The sequence below is a fragment of the Bison bison genome, unplaced genomic scaffold (assembly GCF_000754665.1).
Source record: "Bison bison bison isolate TAMUID 2011002044 unplaced genomic scaffold, Bison_UMD1.0 scf7180017864239, whole genome shotgun sequence".
In the NCBI taxonomy this organism is placed as follows: domain Eukaryota; kingdom Metazoa; phylum Chordata; class Mammalia; order Artiodactyla; family Bovidae; genus Bison; species Bison bison.
Genome location: NW_011494811.1, coordinates 6,671,769 through 6,689,366, shown reverse-complemented (window position 1 = coordinate 6,689,366; position 17,598 = coordinate 6,671,769). Strand labels below are relative to the sequence as shown.

The window sequence follows — 17,598 nt, the reverse complement described above, 5'->3', positions numbered from 1 at the left end:
GCTGCCTCGGAGTGGCCCGCGTCGATGAGCCGCTCAATGATGGCATTCACGTTGTCCACCCGCTCCTGCCCAATCGCCCCGGTCTCCCGGGCAAAGTCCCGGAACTTGTCCCGGAGCACCTGGACAAGGGTAGATGGTAAACGTGGTTATCGGTTATCAGGGCTCGGGGTTCACATAGACTCCCAATGGCACCTGCCACCGCCTGGAGCTGGGCTCTGACACCTTCCCCAGGGTGCCTGAGCTCACACGGGGGAGCCCTCATCACTGCGGCACATTGCACCTGGCAGGTGTGTGTGTGTGTGTGAGCGTGGAAGGGGAGAGACAGCTCCCAGGTCTGCTGCATCAGAGGGAGACTAAGCAAGCAGGGGCCGAGGATACTCACAGTCACGTGGTCAAAGTCTTGCCCCATTTCCGAGGAGGAGGCCACCGTGTCCTTCTCTGCAATCCACTGCTCCAGGTCATCCACCTCCCTCTTGAGCTGGAACAGGTGGTACATGTTCTCCAGCTTCCGCCTGCGCTCCTCTGCCATATCCTTCAGCCCTGCATACTGCTTGTCCACCTGCCCCTGAAGTCTGATGATTTGTTCTCTGGGATTCAAAACAAGAAAAGTCCTCAGAGGGGGCGGCCAAGAACCCAGGGCAGCCAGCTTCAAGGAGCCCGCTTCCTCCTTCCCAGCCCTGAGGCCTGGATGCATGGGGGAGCACAGCTTCGAAGATATGGCAGTGACTTTTAATGGGGAAGAGCTGGGAGAAAAGGAACCATCCCTTAGACCATGATGCTTCAGGGGATGAGGAAATGCGTCCTCTGCCAGGAGTTGCCTCCTGTCCCTGCCCCTGACTCTGGGAAGCTCAGAGAGACTGGTCTGGATGGAGAACTCTTCCACTGTTCTTCCAAGGAGGCTGGCAGGGGAGTGGGCAGTCTGAGCCTGGCTCCACCAGCAGCAGGCCTGCTTGGCTCCTTAGGGAGGGATGTGCGGTACCAGGGGCTCTTCAGTCCTTGGGGGTCCTTAGGAGATGCTGAAGTGGCTGCTGTGGGTGCCCTGAGGACAGGGCCAGGCTTGGGGGCAGCCTGAGGTGCCTGACCCAGTGGGCTTCACTGACGCTGCACCCACACCACTCAACAGTTTAGACGGCATATAATGATTTTGCCGAGACACTGCGAGATCCTGACCTACCTTCTGGACCACACACAAAAAGCAAAGTTAGACTAGGCTAAAAGATGCAGAAGACTAACTCCTCCAAAGATGGGAGCTCTCAGTTCACCAGGCAGGCAGTTTTGCTACTCTGTTCCCTAATCTCTTTGCCAACCAGGCCTCCTTCCATCAGCCCTGTTTGAAGTCACACTAAACCACGATGCAAGAGGGAACTGGGGCCAACCAGCAGTCCAGAAGGTAGACTTCTCAAACTCGTGGACCTGAAGGGATCCTGCTTGGCAGGGGCAGGGGGCGTGACCAGGACCTGGCCAGGTCACCTCTGGAGGCACACGCACCCCTCGGGGTGGCCTGCAGATAGCAGGCCCTGGGCCCGGCCAGCCAGCTGCTTGATGTTCCTCCCATATTCGTCCACCGCCCGCTGCTGCCGCAAGTGCCGCTTCAGCATCACGATGGCACTCTCTTCATCCTGGGAGGAAGTGGACTGTCAGGGCACAAGCTCATTTCATCCAGGTCACAGCCCAGCTCCAGGAGGTGCCCGAGATTCGGGAGGGCCAGGCTTGCGGGACACCCCAGGAGCGCTGTGCGGTCTCTTCCTGCTACTCCCGGTGCCCGGCAATGCCCGCATCCTACCTTCCTTTCGATGCCCTCAATTCTTACCTGACATCCACCCTCCCAGGCCCTGGTCCAACCTCTCTCCTCATGAAAACTTCCTGTATCACCCCAGCTTTTAGAGATCCCCTAACCTCACCTCTCACACCCTCCCACCACAGTACATCTGCATAGAACCCCTGACACACAAAAAAACGTGAAGAACTCTTGGGTTAGAGCAAATCTAACTAGAAAGCTGAGCACCTAAGAATTGATGCTTTTGAACTGTGGTGTTGGAGAAGACTCTTGAGAGTCCCTTGGACTGCAAGGAGATCCAACCAGTCCATTCTAAAGGAGATCAGCCCTGGGTGTTCTTTGGAAGGGATGATGCTAAAGCTGAAACTCCAGTACTTTGGCCACCTCATGCAAAGAGTTGACTCATTGGAAAAGACTGTGATGCTGGGAGGGATTGGGGGCAGGAGGAGAAGGGGACAACAGAGGATGAGATGGCTGGAAGGCATCACTGACTCGAAGGATGTGAGTTTGAGTGAACTCCAGGAGATGGTGATGGACAGGGAGGCCTGGCATGCTGCATGCTGCGATTCATGGGGTCGCATAGAGTTGGACACAACTGAGCGACTGAACTGAACGGAACTGAACATCTGAGAAACTAGAAGCAATATAGGAGTAGGTAGAGGAATTAGTAAGAAATGCTACACGGTTAAATGTATAATGTGAAAGTGATTTGATATAGATACACACACTAAAATTCACAGCCAACTTCAGAAGGTCCATCTAGTCAAGGCTATGGTTTTTCCAGTAGTCATGTATGGATGTGAGTTAGACTATAAAGAAACCTGAGCGCCGAAAAATTGATGCTTTTGAACTGTGGTGTTGGAGAAGATTCTTGAGAGTCCCTTGGACTGCAAGGAGATCCAACCAGTCCAGCCTAAAGGAGATCAGTCCTGGGTGTTCACTGGAGGGACTGATGTTGAAGCTGAAACTCCAATGCTTTGGCCACCTGATGCGGAGAGCTGACTCATTTGAAAAGACCCTGATGCTGGGAAAGATTGAGGGCAGGAGGAGAAGGGGATGACAGAGAATGAGATGGTTGGATGGCATCACCGACTCAATGGACATGAGTTTGGGTGGACTCTGGGAGTTGGTGATGGACAGGGAGACCTGGCGTGCTGTGGTTCATGGGGTTGCAAAGAGTTGGACACGACTGAGCGACTGAACAGGGCACCCGGCTGGAGTACATGCATCATACGTTCTCAAGAGGAGGGGTGTCCTGAAGGCACCTGGACCCCTGCCCACTGCCCTCACTCCTCACACACCTGGCCTTCCAGGTGCCCCCCTGACAGCCTTCCTCCCCCCTGGCTCTTCTTCTCAGCTGGTTTTGGTTCCCAACCCTGGACCCTGCCCGAGCCGACCTGGGGGTTCTCGTCGGAGAAGACGTAGAACTCCTGTTCGCCGATCCAGGCCTCAGCCTCGCCCGCGTCCAGGTAGTACTGCTGGGCCTCGCTGGCCTCCCGCAGGTGCTGCAGCCGGCTGGCCGCTGCCTCCCGCAGTGTGTCCCATGAGCCTTGCAGCTTCCCCAGGCGCTCCTCCACGTCCTGGCAGTCAATCTCGGCCGCCGCCACCAGCTGCTGCCCTCTGTACAGCACGTCCTCCACCCGGGGCGTGTGGCCCAAGATCTCGTTCTGCAGCGTCTGTGGCCAGAGGGGAAGGGCTCAGGGGCTGAAGGCTCAGGGGCTGGCCTTCCCACCATGCAGGGCAGCGCAGGGCCCCTCCCGGGCACCTCTCGCCCCGAACCACTTAGGGAAGCTTGAGCAGAGCGGGTGGCCGTAAAAACGGCCTGTGACCATGTGCCCCGTGCAGTGCTGGGTCCACCCACCCTCCTCTCACCCTCCCGTGAGCTTCTGAGATAAACACTGGAGGCCAACACAGAGCGGTTAAAGTCCCTGTGGGCTTTGAGTGACAGGGTGGGATTTGAACACGGCTCTCTTGGATCCCAGAGCCGGAGCTCCTGACGGCTCCCTACTCCTGTTTCAGTAGAGCTCGATTTCAGCACAGCTCGATTTGCTGTGCGTGGTGGAGGAGAGGAAAATGACTTTTGTTTGTTTGTTTGTTTTTGGAAAACGACTCTTAAATGGCCTTCTGGGATCTGATTTTAGCAACTTTTACTCTGTATAAAACAATAGTCAGCAGTTGTTCCTTATTCAGGGTAGGATTTTGTTTTGTTTTCTGTTTCTATTTCTTAAATCTTTTCTGAGCTTTGTATTATTTCCTGCTTGAGACTTCAGTTACCAAAATGGTATTTTCTTCCCACTTTGGTGATGGGCAAGAACAGGATACATGGCCAGTGCTGTGACCGTCAGCATTCAAAATACATGGAACTATCAATACCTGTAAGTCACCTAACTTGTTGAAAGGCACCTTTACACCTGATGCTTGGAATCTCGAGTCAGACAATTTCTTGTGGTCTCTGCAACTGTATGCAAACAACCCAGGGTGTCAGCTTCCACTCACCTGTTTACTTTCCCTGAGATCTATGAACTCTTCAGGTACACTAGAAAGCTATTTCTGTCTCTCTCCTTTGAAGCAAATTCCTTCCTAGGCTTCTGCTCAGTGTGCTTACTTAGGACATCTTGTTCCTTGACTCCATCCATTTAATACCTAGTTATTAAATTATTTCCAAGGTAACAGGCCCAGTTCTAGGGACAATATGGGGACAAGATAAACAAAACCCCTGCCCTCATAAAGTGTACACTCTAGTAGAGGAAGGATAAACATGTAAATAAACAAATGAACGTAGATAACAGGTGATACAAGGAACAGACACCAAGGAGATGAAGATTGTTCTCCGAGGCGTGGCAGTGGCCACTCTAGCTGGCGGTCCAGGAAGGGTTTTCTGTACAGATAACATCTGAGTGAGACGTGACCGATGAGAGAAAGAAACTCCAGAGATCTGGAGGATGAGTATTGCTGGCAGGGGGACAGAGCCAGTGTCAAGGAAGTCCCTGGAAGGAAACCTTGGTATGGTCCAAAGGACCTGTGTCAAGGAAGCCAGTGTCAAGGAAGTCCCTGGAAGGAAACCTGTATGGTCCAAAGGGCCAGGCAAGCTAGAATACTATGAGGGAGGGTGAAAGGGATAAGACAGAAGATTCAGGGGGAGGTGGGAGCCAGGCCAGGCTGGACAGTGCTTCTTAACCCTGGTTGAACATTGAATTACTGGGGGAAACTAGACATAGATAGGGCCACCCCATCCCCAGAGATCCTAATGAGTTGATCTGAGATGGGGCCCAGGCACTCGTATGTCTAAAGGTTTCCCTTGGGTGATTCTAATGTGCAGCTAGAGTTGAGAACCCTTCATGAGGCACCTTGCAGGTTGGGTTCTAGTCACAGTGATGGCCATTAGAGCAGTGGTTCTCAAAGTGGGGTTCCAGGCCAACAGCATCAGCATCACCTAGGATCTTAATAGAAACGCAAGTTATCAGGCTCTGCTCCCAGAGTATGCTGCAGAGGATCTAGGGTGGAGCCCGGTCAAGTGTGTTTTAACAGGCCCTCTGGGTGAGTCTGATGCACACGGACTACTGCAATAGAAGGAATGATAAAATGGAATTTCAGCTTTAGTGGGGCTAGCCTAAAATCATCTTTACTGGAGCAGCCACGCTCACCCAAGAGATTGTCTTTCCCTTCATGTTAAGGGGAACCCCATCCATATTATTCTTGCCCTTCTCCTGAAATAGCCATATTCAGCCCAGGGAGGTGAAAATCATTTAGCAATAACTCTAAGACTAAAGTATTGAGTGTTGAAAGGACCAGAGGTGGCTCATTTTATAGTAGAGGAAACTGAAGCCTCAAGGATACTGTCTTCTGCCAGCCTTCCCCCTTTAACTGGAGGCTGATGTGTTAGTGGAACCTCTATCTCTACCACTTTCTAGTTTGGGTACCTACATGCTGCCACTGGAGCCTCAGTGCCATGATCATGCCAACTGGAAGCAAAGAGTTAGAGGGAGGTTTCAAGAAACCACTTTTAGTATAATTAATTCATGCCCTGGCACAGTTGCTGGGTTCTGTGGGCAGATGTTGGCTGCTGACATTTTTGGAAGAAGTAAGTACTGTCTGCCATGACCTTCCTTTCCCAAGTTGCTGCAGTACCGACTGTCACTCTGGGACATTCTGCTCTTCTCTAAGTTCCCAGATTCTCCCTGATCGACACTGCAGCTGCCCCCCGCTTCCTGAGCCAGAGAGCAAACCAGGCAGGAGGGACTCCAACTAAGAGCAGGGGTACAGTCAGCCCCTGGCCAGACTGCATGGTCAGACCACAAACCCATACCACTGGCCTTCCCAGAGGACGCAGGCTTCCCTGCAGCCCTGACAGAGGACGAGCATCCGCTTGCTTCCAGGCTTCTGACCAACGCCACAGAAGTTCCCAATCAGGCCTAAAACAGCAGAACAGCCAATGGATGTTTGTTCCTATGGCTCAGAGTCCAAGTTTAGTGGCTTCCTCTAAATGAAGCGGGGGTTAGAGCCCCACAAGCATCCTCATGTGTTTCAGAGAGTAGAAGCCTACTTGCCCTGAGGAGACCTAACAGGCCAAGCTTAGCCCTGAAAAAGGGACAAAGCAGCGACAGGAGAGACACCAGGAGCTATGAGCCTCCTCTCAGGGAGGCAACGGAATACAGAAGCTGCAAAGCACGTGAAACCCCAGGCCAGGGCCTCCAGGTCCTATACTCACCTGTGCCCTGCATGGCCCCAAAGTCCAAAGCACCTGGACTCCTCATTCCTGTTCACCAACCCCCATGGTTCCCCTAGAATTCTCTCTGCTATCACCAAAGCTGCAGAAGAATACAGACTGGGAACCCTGAAACTGTCAACAAGAATAGTAGTCTGTAATCTGCTGCTGGGGCTTTGTGTCGTCAGAGCTGGGCCTTCTTGCCTGAGGAGTGGTGGGGGCAGGAGGGACTGAACAGGTAGCAGGACTCACCTGATTCTTCTTCATGAAGAGCTGCACGGTTTGCAGGTTAGTGCCATAGTCGGTCGACTGGGCCAGAGGCAGCCTCTCCTCCACCCAGAGCTGCGGAGACCAGAGGGCAGGAGAGAGCTGATGACAACCACAGCCACCCTTCCATCACTCACCACGGGTCAGACACAGCTCTGCCTACTGTGTCCCTCCTGTTCCTCCCAACACCCCATCAGTGTTTTGTAAAAGGGGGGCATTCTGATACTCTGAACTGAGGTTCCAAGTAACTTGCTCCTGGTCACTTCAAGGCGGGTGGCAACATTGCTGGATCTCGAGCCCAAGTCTGTCTGGCCCCTAAGGTCCACGAGAGAGCCACCCTTCAAAGGGCACTGGCTTACTTTTATGTTTAATGTAATCATTACAAGCACCCTATGAAATGAGGTGGTGAGATGACCAGGCGACTCCTGCCAAGAACTGCCCTGGGCAGCAGCCAGCCACTCCGATGACAGCTGGGGAAGGGGGGCCGCTGTGCCCACTCACCGTCTCATCCTCTAAGTCCCGGCTGATCTGCAGCTTGGCTCTGGATGATTCCAGCTGCTTCTTCCTCCTCCCCAAGGGCTCCAGAAGGTCCAGGAACCGCTTCTCAATGCTCAGGGCTTCATCCCCCGCCTCCTCTCCCAGCGAGGGCATCTGGGCAAACAGCTCCTCCAGCTCCTCCTTGCGCACATTCACTTGGTCCTCCACGCGCTGGGACATGAGAGGATGGTGTCGGCACCGGGCCTGGCACCTGGCAAGCCCCCCTCCTCCTCATCGTCCACGTCCCACCAATCCTCCAAGGCCTGGCTTGCACTCAGCCTTCCCCAGGGAGTCTTCTTGGATTGCCCCCACCTCACCTTTTGCTTCTCTGAGCACCTATGCCACACTTCTTATGCACACTTTTATCACCCTGGCTGGATCCGTCCCTGTCTTACCCGCCACAGAGGGTAGGAGCTGGGTTATAAACTGGGAGACATGATAAAAGCCAGCCTAGCTAAGGGAACAGGATGGTATTCCCTTTCAGGTTGCAGATTTGCTGCCAAGACTCCCTCCATGCCAACGGCCCCAGTCTGCAACCCGTTCACTCGCCTTCAGCTTAGCCAGCATCCTGTTGACACTGGTCAGGTCCTTGCCCAGGTCGTCTGACTGCAGCTGGTCCTCCATGGCCCGGATCCACTTGTTGAGGTCGGCCTGGGTTTGCGAGCGCAGGTCGGAGCTCCTGGCAGCTGACAGGTGCTGTGCCATGTCTTGTGTGTTGGCCTGAAGCTCGTCCCAGAGCTGGTGCAGGGCTTCCAGCTTCTGCGAGACCAGGACCGCAAACTGGGGCTTCTCTTCCATCAGCTGCTTTCCTTCCTGTGTGGGGAAGGAGAAATGTTCACCCTACGGTGTTGGAGAGGACCCTTGGAGAGTCACCTTGCTCCAGGTGGTTGCCAAGGGCTAACTGAGGGGAGGTCGGTGAGGCAATGGATCTGTCTAGAACTTGGGTGAGGCTTAGCTGAAAAATTCTGTACCTCCAGAGTTATTTGCACCAGAAACTGAGGCATGTGGAGGTTAAGGAGTCAGGCAGCCTGGCTTGGAGCCTGTACACTTAACTACGATGGACACAAACTAGTGTGGCTCCCAGGCCTGCTTTTTCCGGATAGCGACAGGAGCAAGAGGCTCCTCTTTCTCCTCTCTTTCTCTTCCCAGGCCTGACTCCAGCCATATTTTTGACTTGGGCCCCTGGACAAGCTTGTCACAGACAGGACCTCTGCTATGAATGACAACTCCCTGGTGGTTCTGCTCATCCAAACAATGAGGGTCAGTAGTCCATGGCCCACTCTGCTCATCTCACAGATCCCCCTGCCTCTGGGCAGGACATCCTGGTGAGGATGATGGATGGCAGACAAGAGATTACTGCCCTCCTGGTACTGGATGCACAGGCTCATGTTCTTAGTGTACTGGACTGTCCCGAGACTCAAGTGACCCACAGGAGGCACCCATTCTGTGCAGGCTTAACAACATCGGATTATCAGGAGTTCCAAGGTTTAACCACTACTTGGAGGAGTTTTTCACATCCAGGTTCTATACTGCTCAGCAAGCTCCGGGCCAGTGCCTGTGCCCCATGCTCAGCTCCACTCAAGGAAGCATCCCCAAGCAGAGACCCCATAACTTGCTCTGCTCACCGCGTCAATGTTCTCCAGCCACCCCTGGTGGGAAGCCAGCTCTGCCACGAATGCCTGGTGCTTTAGCCATTTGTTATGAAGGTTTCGAGCTTCATCATAGGAGACATCCTGAGATGTTAGCAGCTTGTCATTGATCCAGAGAGTGAGCTGTGGGTAGAAAGAATGGGATCCATGGTCCCTGAGTGTCCCTCTTTGGCCAGGGGCTCATGGATGAACCTGCTGCCCACCTCTGGCTGCAGAAGAAGAAGGCCAAGGGGAGGAAGTATGAACACAACAGAGTACTCCCCTCTGACTCAGGATCCCTAACTCCCAGGACAGGAGACTTAACCTGCATAGTCTCAGGGCTGAAACACAGGCTCCACCGTGTCTTCCCCTCTGGAGCACGTGCAGTACGACACCAGGATATTCACACTTCTCTCCACATTTCCAGGACCAAGGACAGGGCCTGGCCTATAGCAGTAGCTCAACATGAGTTTACTGAATGGTGGGTTAAACCCACCCTTTGGCAGTAGGGTGAAAAAAATATTATTTGAGGACAAAGCCAAGGGCGGATCCTATAATAACAGTGAAGGAAGAACTTTTGAGTCTCTCATGTTTCCAAGATGTCCTGGCATTACACCAAGCTTGGCTTGTACCAAGGGCAGAGGTGGGTGAGTACAAAGTCATTTGAGTTGAGAGCAAAGGGGTATGAGGATGGAAGCAACAAAAATGTCAGGGGAAGCCCCATTCCACTTGGAAGCACTGTTCATGGAGAGACCTAGGAGTGCAGGGTAAAGATTTTCCTGGACAGCTCACCCCAGGCTGAGTGAAGAACTTCTGATTCAGTGGTTCTCCAACTGAAAAGCTTGTTGAGAATGCTGCTCTCTATCTTACCCCCTAAGTTCTGATTCATCTGGGCCCAACTGGGGCCCAGAAGTCTGAGTTTAACTAGAGCCAGGACCAGCTCCATAATTTGCAGGGCCTGGTGTAAAATGGAAATATTCAAAGTCATTAAGAATTGCAAGCCGGCAACAGCAGAGTATTAAACCAAACAGGAGGCCCTTGTACATACCGGGCCCTGTGTGTACAATCATGCAAAGGTCGCATGATTTTCAGGCCAACCCTGACCAGGGCCCTAGGTGATTCTAATACAGATAGTCCTCGGGGCACTTTTTGAGAAATCTTGTCCCAGACTTGACAAATTAAAAGATATCTTTACAGATTTGAAAAAAAAATCGTGAAACCAGATTCTAGAAGATGAAAGACTTAAGCCGTTATGAGCCCAGAGCTCTCTGCTTGTGGAATCCAGACTCCTGAGTTAGAAAGGACTTCCCACCTCCAGGGCACCATGCTTCTAGAGGGAATCTCCTGCAAAGTGGCCAGCCTGGCTGGAGCCTTACCTCCTGGCAGTTCTGCAGGAAGTTCTGGAGCTCCAGGTTGTCTTTCAGAAGGTCCGAGGCCTCTTGGGCCTTCTCGTTGTTCTTCCTGTGCCTACAAGGAAAGCCGGAACCACAAGTCACGAGGGTGCTGTGTACTGCACCACTACCCTACCTGGCTCCGGCCCCCTGACCCTCGGGGCAGAGAGTACCTGTCCTCAATCAGCTGCACCTTCTCCTTGATCTTGTCTGAGTAGAGGTTCCCCTCAGCTACCAGCTTGTTTCCAGAGTCCACAGGACTCAAAACCTTATCCCGGTTGTTCTCCATAGACACCAAGAAATCCTCAAACTTCCGGATCCCGGCCTCTGCAGCTTCTAGGGAGTCTGGGGGCTCCAAGTGAGCCAGGGTATATTCCTGTCGAAGCAAGTTTCCAGACAAGGCATGGAGGTGAGGAGGTGGAGGAGAGGGCCCTTGCCAGGCAGGAGCACCACGTGCAGCCATGCAGGTTACAGCGTGAATGGCGCCCCCTGCAGTTGTGGAAGGAGGAAGGTCCCTGAGTCCTGTTCCCTGCCCCTGCCCAGGGCACCTGATGAGTAGGGTACCCAAACCAGATGGAAGGATAGCCATCCAGGGAAAAATTCTTCTCTGAAGGCAAGAAGAGAAGGGGATAACAGAAGATGAGATGGTTGGATGGCACTGCTAACTCAATGCACATGAGTCTGAGCAAACTCCAGGAGACGGTGAAGGACAGGGAAGCCTTGTATGCTGCAGTCCATGGGGTCACCAAGAGTCAGATGTGACTGAGCGACTGAACAGCAACAACAAGCCTCTAACTGGCCCAAGAATAAGAAACAGTTTGGGACACGGGACTGGAAAGGGCACGTGATAAGGAACAAAGAGGACTGTCCCCTGAACTAGAGAGAAACTAAGAAAAGCACAGTGTGATCCCTGAGCCCCATAGCACGTCCGCAGGCTTATAACCTACAAATTCTCTTGCCTTGAGAGATGCCCCCAGCCCCCAGTGCCTCTCCCTACCTGGTTGCTGAGGATGGCCTCAGCCTGCTTGGCATCTTTCTGGAACTCCTGGAAGCCGAGGCACTGGGTGAGGGCCTGGCTGCGGCTCTCCCACATCCGGCTCAGGGCATCCCAGCCCTTTTCTAGGCCGTCTAGCCGCTGGCCCAGGAGCAGGTACTCTGGGTCCGTCTGGCCATGGGTCACCTTCTCCCCGGACACCCTGACTTTCTGGTAGCTTTCCTGGTGCCTGTCGATGTCGTCCTTGATGGCCGCGTGCTGCTGCAGGAGCTGCTCGGCCTCCGGGAGGGACTCGGGCATGTCCTTGGAGGCCACATCCTTCTGGGTCGTGGATAGCCAGGCCTGGAAGGCATCCAGATCCTGCAGGAAGGCCTGCAGCTGGCTGGCTTCCCCCAGGGAGGCCTCCTGGCTCTTCAAGGCCTGCATTAGGCCCTGCCACAGCTCCTCCACGTATGCCTGCCTCTGCTCAATGTCCTCCTTCAGCTCAGGGTGTGACGCCATCAACTGCTGTGACTCCCGCTCCAGCGTGCCCAGACGGGCCTGGATGGCAGCCACGTCACGCTCCAGCCCCGACAACTTGCGCTGGATGGCAATGACCCCCGCCAGGTCCCGACCCAGGTCCTTTGTGGACTCCACCACCTTCGTCTTGTCCGCGATCCACTTGCCAGTCTCCTCGCAGTCCACGCAGTAGTTGTGGACCCGGAGGGCCGAGTCCACGGCCTCCCGCCGTTCGGACACCATGGTCTGGAAGTCCTGCCACCTGCCGAGGGAGACGGGAGTCAGACAGCCTCTTCCTTCACCTTTCCCACAGGGTGTCCCTTCCAGATTTCCCACCAGAGTCTCCCCTGATAGAACCTGCACAGTGAAAAAAGAGTCATCTCTCCAACCAACTGTGATGCGTCAGTTCATCCAATTTTACTCAAGACAACAGAACTGCCAGAGCTTTCCATTAGCAGGAGGTGAGCTGTGATGTTATTACAACCATCAATAAAGCAACATGATGCTCTGCATGTAAGCTCTATATGTAGTTGAAATTCAGGCAAACATACAATTTTCCAGAGTTTTTGAAATGCAAGCATATCTCGTTTTATTCAGCTTTGCTTTCCTGTACTTCACAGATACTATGGGGCTTTTGTTTTTCTTTTCTTTTATGATTCGAGGATCTGTAGCAATCCTTTGTTGAAACATCTATCAGTGCCATTTTTGCAACCTCTGCTCACTTCATGTCTATCATAGTTTGGTAATTACTGCAATATTTCAAACTCTCTCATTATTATACTTGTACGGTGCTCTGTGGGCAGTGAACTTTGACGTTACTATTGCAAAAAGGTTATGACTCACTGAAGGCGCAGAGGATGGGCATTTTTTAGCAATAAAGTATTTTTAAATTAATGTTTGTACCTTGTTTTCCTAGGCATAATGATGTTGCACACTTAGTAGCCTACAGTATTTTTTGTAAACAACTTTTATATGCACTGGGAACTCCCCAAATTTGTGTGTGACTCATTTTATTTTGATATTGATATTTTGATATTTGATTATTGGGCTGGTCTGCAACTGAACCCACATTATTTCTGAGGTATGCCTGTACTGAAAATAATTGGAAACACCCCATTATCAACATAAGAAAGCTTTATGACACAGGATCCCAGCTGCCCCAGAGGAACCACACAAATGTCTAAGATCATGTTCCAAGTGCCCAGGGCCTAAGGAAAACCAGCATGGCTGTCAAAGAAAAGAGTCGTAGTGAAGAGAAGGAAGAAGAGGAGGAAGGGGGAAGGAGAAGTTGGGATTGAAATGAAAACATCTTAACCTTCATGTGCTGTGTGGAATGAACCTGGGGAGTGTGCAAAAGATGGCCAGATGTCCTGCAACTGGTGTGCAGCCCACAGTAAACCTCTTCTAAAGAGCCGCTCAGTAGTCTGGGCACACCACCAGGGACACCTCCCCTGGACCTGGGTTTGCTCATCCTGCATCACTGTGACCCGGAAGCACACGAGAGTACGCTGTACGTGCAGTCACTAACTGAGTTCATCTCTCTTGATTACCCACAATGTATAAGCATTATGAAGAGCTTTGGGAACATACGGTCATAGCCAGACTTTGTTCTGGCTTTGGGCCTTAGGGAATAATAGTCATAGCCAGACTTTGCTCCATGGAGTGTATGAGTTAGAAAGAAAGTACGATAAACTCATCAAACAACAATAATATAAAGTACGACGTACATCACACACACCAGGCAGAAAGGACTAAGGGAGCTGTGAGGAGCAGGAGGGGTGGTAAGAGCAGGTCTCACGGTGGTCATCTGAGCTGTGCTTCAGTGAACACATCACCAGCAGTGAGCTATTTAAGGATGGGGCCCTGAGTCACTCATCTTTGAAGCCCAGGCACCTGGGGATGGAGGTAGAGGGAGGAGGCAGATGGAATGGGTAGAGTGCACTGTGGGCATTCCCAGGGTGACCTCAGTCTCGGGGTGGAAGACAGGTCTGCAAAGCAGTGGGAAGAGGGCTGGGAAGGATCGGGAGTTCCAAGAGAGAGAGGAGGACGAGCCCAGAGAAAGGATGGGAAATTCCAGGAAAGAGGGAAGAAGAATCCAAAGGTAAGGCCCCTGACCTCTGGGGAGTTTTGTGCCTGTAACACGGATGCTGCTGAGGCTGGATGTTAAGGGAAAGGGGCTGGAGGTTCCCCCCAAGGTGGTCTGAAACTACTGTGAAAGGAAAGCGAGGTGCCCCCGGGCTGGGAAGCTTCCCAGCCCCGTCCAGAAGCCACAGGAGACCATTTGGCAGTGCCCCTAGGAAGGAGGCTCCATGGTGACTTTCCAGGCTTTTCTTGATTTGGCCTCACTGCAGCCACCAGGCAGGGGCCACACAGGGGACAGGGTGACGTTCGGGTCTCGTCTGCTTCCCAAACCCACCTTCCCCTCCCCTGCACCGTCTCCAAAAGGGGGGACATTGTTAGAGCTGCTCTAGGCAGCACTGGCCAGGCCATTCAGGAGTCCAGGTGTGGTCCTGGGCCCAAGATATTGTAAGATAATATTGGTCAACCAGAATGTGTATGGTGGGAGGTAATCACATATTTGGTAAGTGCTTGAGTGACTCAGGTGTGCTGCTGCTAAGTCATTCAGTCGTGTCCGACTCGGTGCGACCCCATAGACGGCAGCCCACTAGGCTCCTCTGTCCCTGGGATTCTCCAGGCGAGAACACTGGAGTGGGTTGCCACTGCCTTCTCCCAGGTGTGCTGAGCCTGGCACATTTCCGTTCTGTCCTCGGTTACGCTCGGTGTTACATCACACAAACATCACGTACGTGTCTTGTGCCACTGTTCTAGGCTCCAGGGATAGAACCACGAATGAAGTAAAGTGCTCCCATTCAAATGGGCAGAGGCAAGTGAGTGCCTACTCCATCAAGTGGTGACAAGTACAATGGAGAAAAGTTAAGCACCAGTCCCTGGTGGTCCAGTGGTTAAGACTCTGCACTTGTAATGCAGGGGGCGCTGCTTCAATAGCAGGTTGGGAGACTAATATCTCACATGCTACGTGGTGTGACCAAAAACCCCCAAATAAACAGTTTTAAAAAATCCAATTTAAAGGGGGGAAAAGGGGGGGACTTCCCTGGTGATCTAGTGATTGAGAATCTGCCTGCCAATGCAGGGGACATGGGCTCACTTTCTAGTCCAGGAAGATTGCACATGCTGCGGGGCATCTAAGCCCTTTTTCTGTAACTTCTAAGGCCTGTGGGTGGCAACTACTGAAGCCCACATGCCTAAAGCCTGGGCTCCACAAGAGAAGCCACTGCAATGAGAAGCCCGCACAGTGCAATTAGACAGTAACCCCTGCTCGCTGCAACTAAGGAGTAGATCCCAGTCGTTGCAACTACAGAACGCCTGCATGCAGCAATGAAGACCCAGCGCAGCCAAAAATAAATGAATAAACAATTTTTAAAAATCTTTAAAAGGAAGCAAGAAAATGGGATTGAGGCAGAGGAACTGGATGGGAAGGAGGAGATGATACTGTGAATGGGGTGGTCAGTGTAAACTGCACCAAGAAGAGGACATGTGACCTGAGGTCTGAGTAACATGTGGGAGTGAGGATACCTGCGAAAAGAATATTCCCAACAGAGGGAGCCTCAGACAATAAAATCTTGGCACTCAGAGCTGTGGACGCTATATATGATGCTGTGGACACTATATAAGATACCGTGGGCATTGTACAAGATACTGTGGCCGCTATAAGATACTGCTCTTTATTCATTTACAGTCTAGTAGAAAACTTCTTCAAAGATGAAAGTAATTATAATAAAAGGTAGAGTGTGAAACTCTAAATCAGTCAAGGAAAGATACTTTTTCATCCTGGAAACTGTGAAGGAGAAAAACCTGTACTGGCCTGAAAACAAGCACAGTTTAGACCATATTGTTGGAGGAGGATGGACCCTGTATGGAGAACAGCACCCACAAGGAGGCAGGACGATGGGTGCAGGTGAAGGAGGACAGCTGTCTTTAGAAACAGTTGAAGAGCTATCACGTGGAAGAAGAATTCGAGTAAGTTTCAATATCTCTAACAGGCAGAGCCAGAACCGATGTATACAAATTTCAAGGAGGCAGATTTCCACTCACGATGAGAACCGACTTTTAACAAAAGGGACTGACCCCAAGTGGGGTGGGCTACATGGGGAGGAAGCGTTTGTGCAGGATGCGGGCTGCCTGGGAAATGTGGCTCAGGAAGCTTCCAATTCTCAGACGTAATGGAAAGCCATTTTACCTTTTCAGGCCTCTAAGGATGGCAAGTACCTTGGTGTATTCCACTTAGGACAGTGAATGGCTTAGGGGTCTGTAACAGCATTCTCTGACTATAGCTCCTCAAAGCAGCAGATTACTGGCTGACAAGTTCCTCCTGTCTGTCTCGCACGCACACACACACACACACACGCGCGCGCATCACTGTTACCTCCAAGCCTAAAGAAGAACTGGAGGTATCCCCCTCCTTGGCATAAACCTCAGCTGGCAGAGGACCCTCCTGAACTACAGCCCCCTTCTTTGGATGCTGAGACAATCTGGTGGCTCCCAAGTATCAGGAGGTTACCCCTTGCCTCCTCTTAAGCCCCCTGTGCTGCTCCTTTTCTTTACAGCCAAGTCTTCCCTAACCCCACTTCCCGGGTTACCTCAGGCAGAGCAGGGCTCAGGCACAAGTGTGGGGCAATGGATTGGGGCAGTGGCGAGGCAGTGAGCATGGAGCTGTGCATGTAAAGCCCAGGGCACCGAACGGAACACAGATGCATGCGTTGTCCTGGTGTGGCAATTACATCCTAAGCAGTCCCTCTCCAAAGGCTCCTTAGGGCCTGTTTTTCCTTCTGGCCATGACGTGTGCTCAAGACTTCTTGCTAATTCTCCTCTTCATTCAAGCCAGTCTCATTATCAATGCCGCATTCTGGCACAAGCAGGAGCTTTCTTTTATGGACAGTACTTAAGAGCTCTCAGAAAGCAATCTTCCCTGCTTAAGAACGTCCGGGGAAATGTGGCCTAAGAACCACATGGCCTGATTCTAACTGTGGATGCACTCAGGGCATTCCTTCATTGCTCAGCACACACCCATTCCAGGCACAGCACTGCAGCTCTGTGAACACATCTCTCTCCCTGGGCTGGTCACCACCCAGGTCCCTCCTCCCTGAGGCTATAGCTCCAGGGTCAGAAGGAGACCAAGGCAGATGGAGGCAGGAACTCTGAGGGTACAAACTTGGCATGCATAGCAGGCCTCCTGACTTCCGGGCCACACCCCACAGATGTGCCAGAAAAGAAGCCCCCATCTCCAAGCCCTCCCCACATCCCACCTGGTGTTCAGGCGGTTCTGGTACTTCTTCACTTCTGCACTGCGTGGGTGGTTACTCTCTACCAGGCTGTTGGCAGCAAGGTTCACGCCATCAATCTGAGTCATCAACGTCTTCATTTCCTGGTCCAAGATGTCAAACCTGATGTGGACAGAGAAAATGAGGATTGCTAAGGCAGTGGTGGCTTTTGCTTTCTGCCACGCTCTTGCTTTCTCCTTCCACCTCCTTCCACCAGGTAAGAGGGGAGAAAGGAGAAAGGTGTGCTGACACTCCCTCTTTTCTGGTTCATGGGTCCAGTTTCATGGTTTAGCATTTCCTGGATGAGGCTAGGAGAGACCTGGTTACTTCTACAGGCCAGTGCCTCAACAGAGATGGAGGAAAAATGAGGTGTGGGCGGTGTTGATGGCCACAGAAAGCACCTGCCACACCTCCACTGGCCCAGCTGCTGCTCATGAACACGGTTCCACTGCTTCCACCCGA

At 52.4% G+C, this 17,598-nt stretch overlaps 1 protein-coding gene across 1 annotated transcript in view; it reads right to left on the bottom strand.

Moving 5' to 3' along the window:
- The window catches only part of SPTB (spectrin, beta, erythrocytic), a 132,936-nt gene that overhangs the window by 21,218 nt on the left and 94,120 nt on the right, over nucleotides 1-17,598 (bottom strand). Inside the window, 12 exon segments of the mRNA XM_010846823.1 lie at nucleotides 1-119; nucleotides 383-587; nucleotides 1,489-1,619; nucleotides 3,175-3,453; nucleotides 6,735-6,824; nucleotides 7,251-7,457; nucleotides 7,836-8,099; nucleotides 8,912-9,058; nucleotides 10,291-10,381; nucleotides 10,479-10,681; nucleotides 11,303-12,059; nucleotides 17,122-17,259. Coding sequence (XP_010845125.1) covers nucleotides 1-119; nucleotides 383-587; nucleotides 1,489-1,619; nucleotides 3,175-3,453; nucleotides 6,735-6,824; nucleotides 7,251-7,457; nucleotides 7,836-8,099; nucleotides 8,912-9,058; nucleotides 10,291-10,381; nucleotides 10,479-10,681; nucleotides 11,303-12,059; nucleotides 17,122-17,259 — 2,631 coding nt within the window.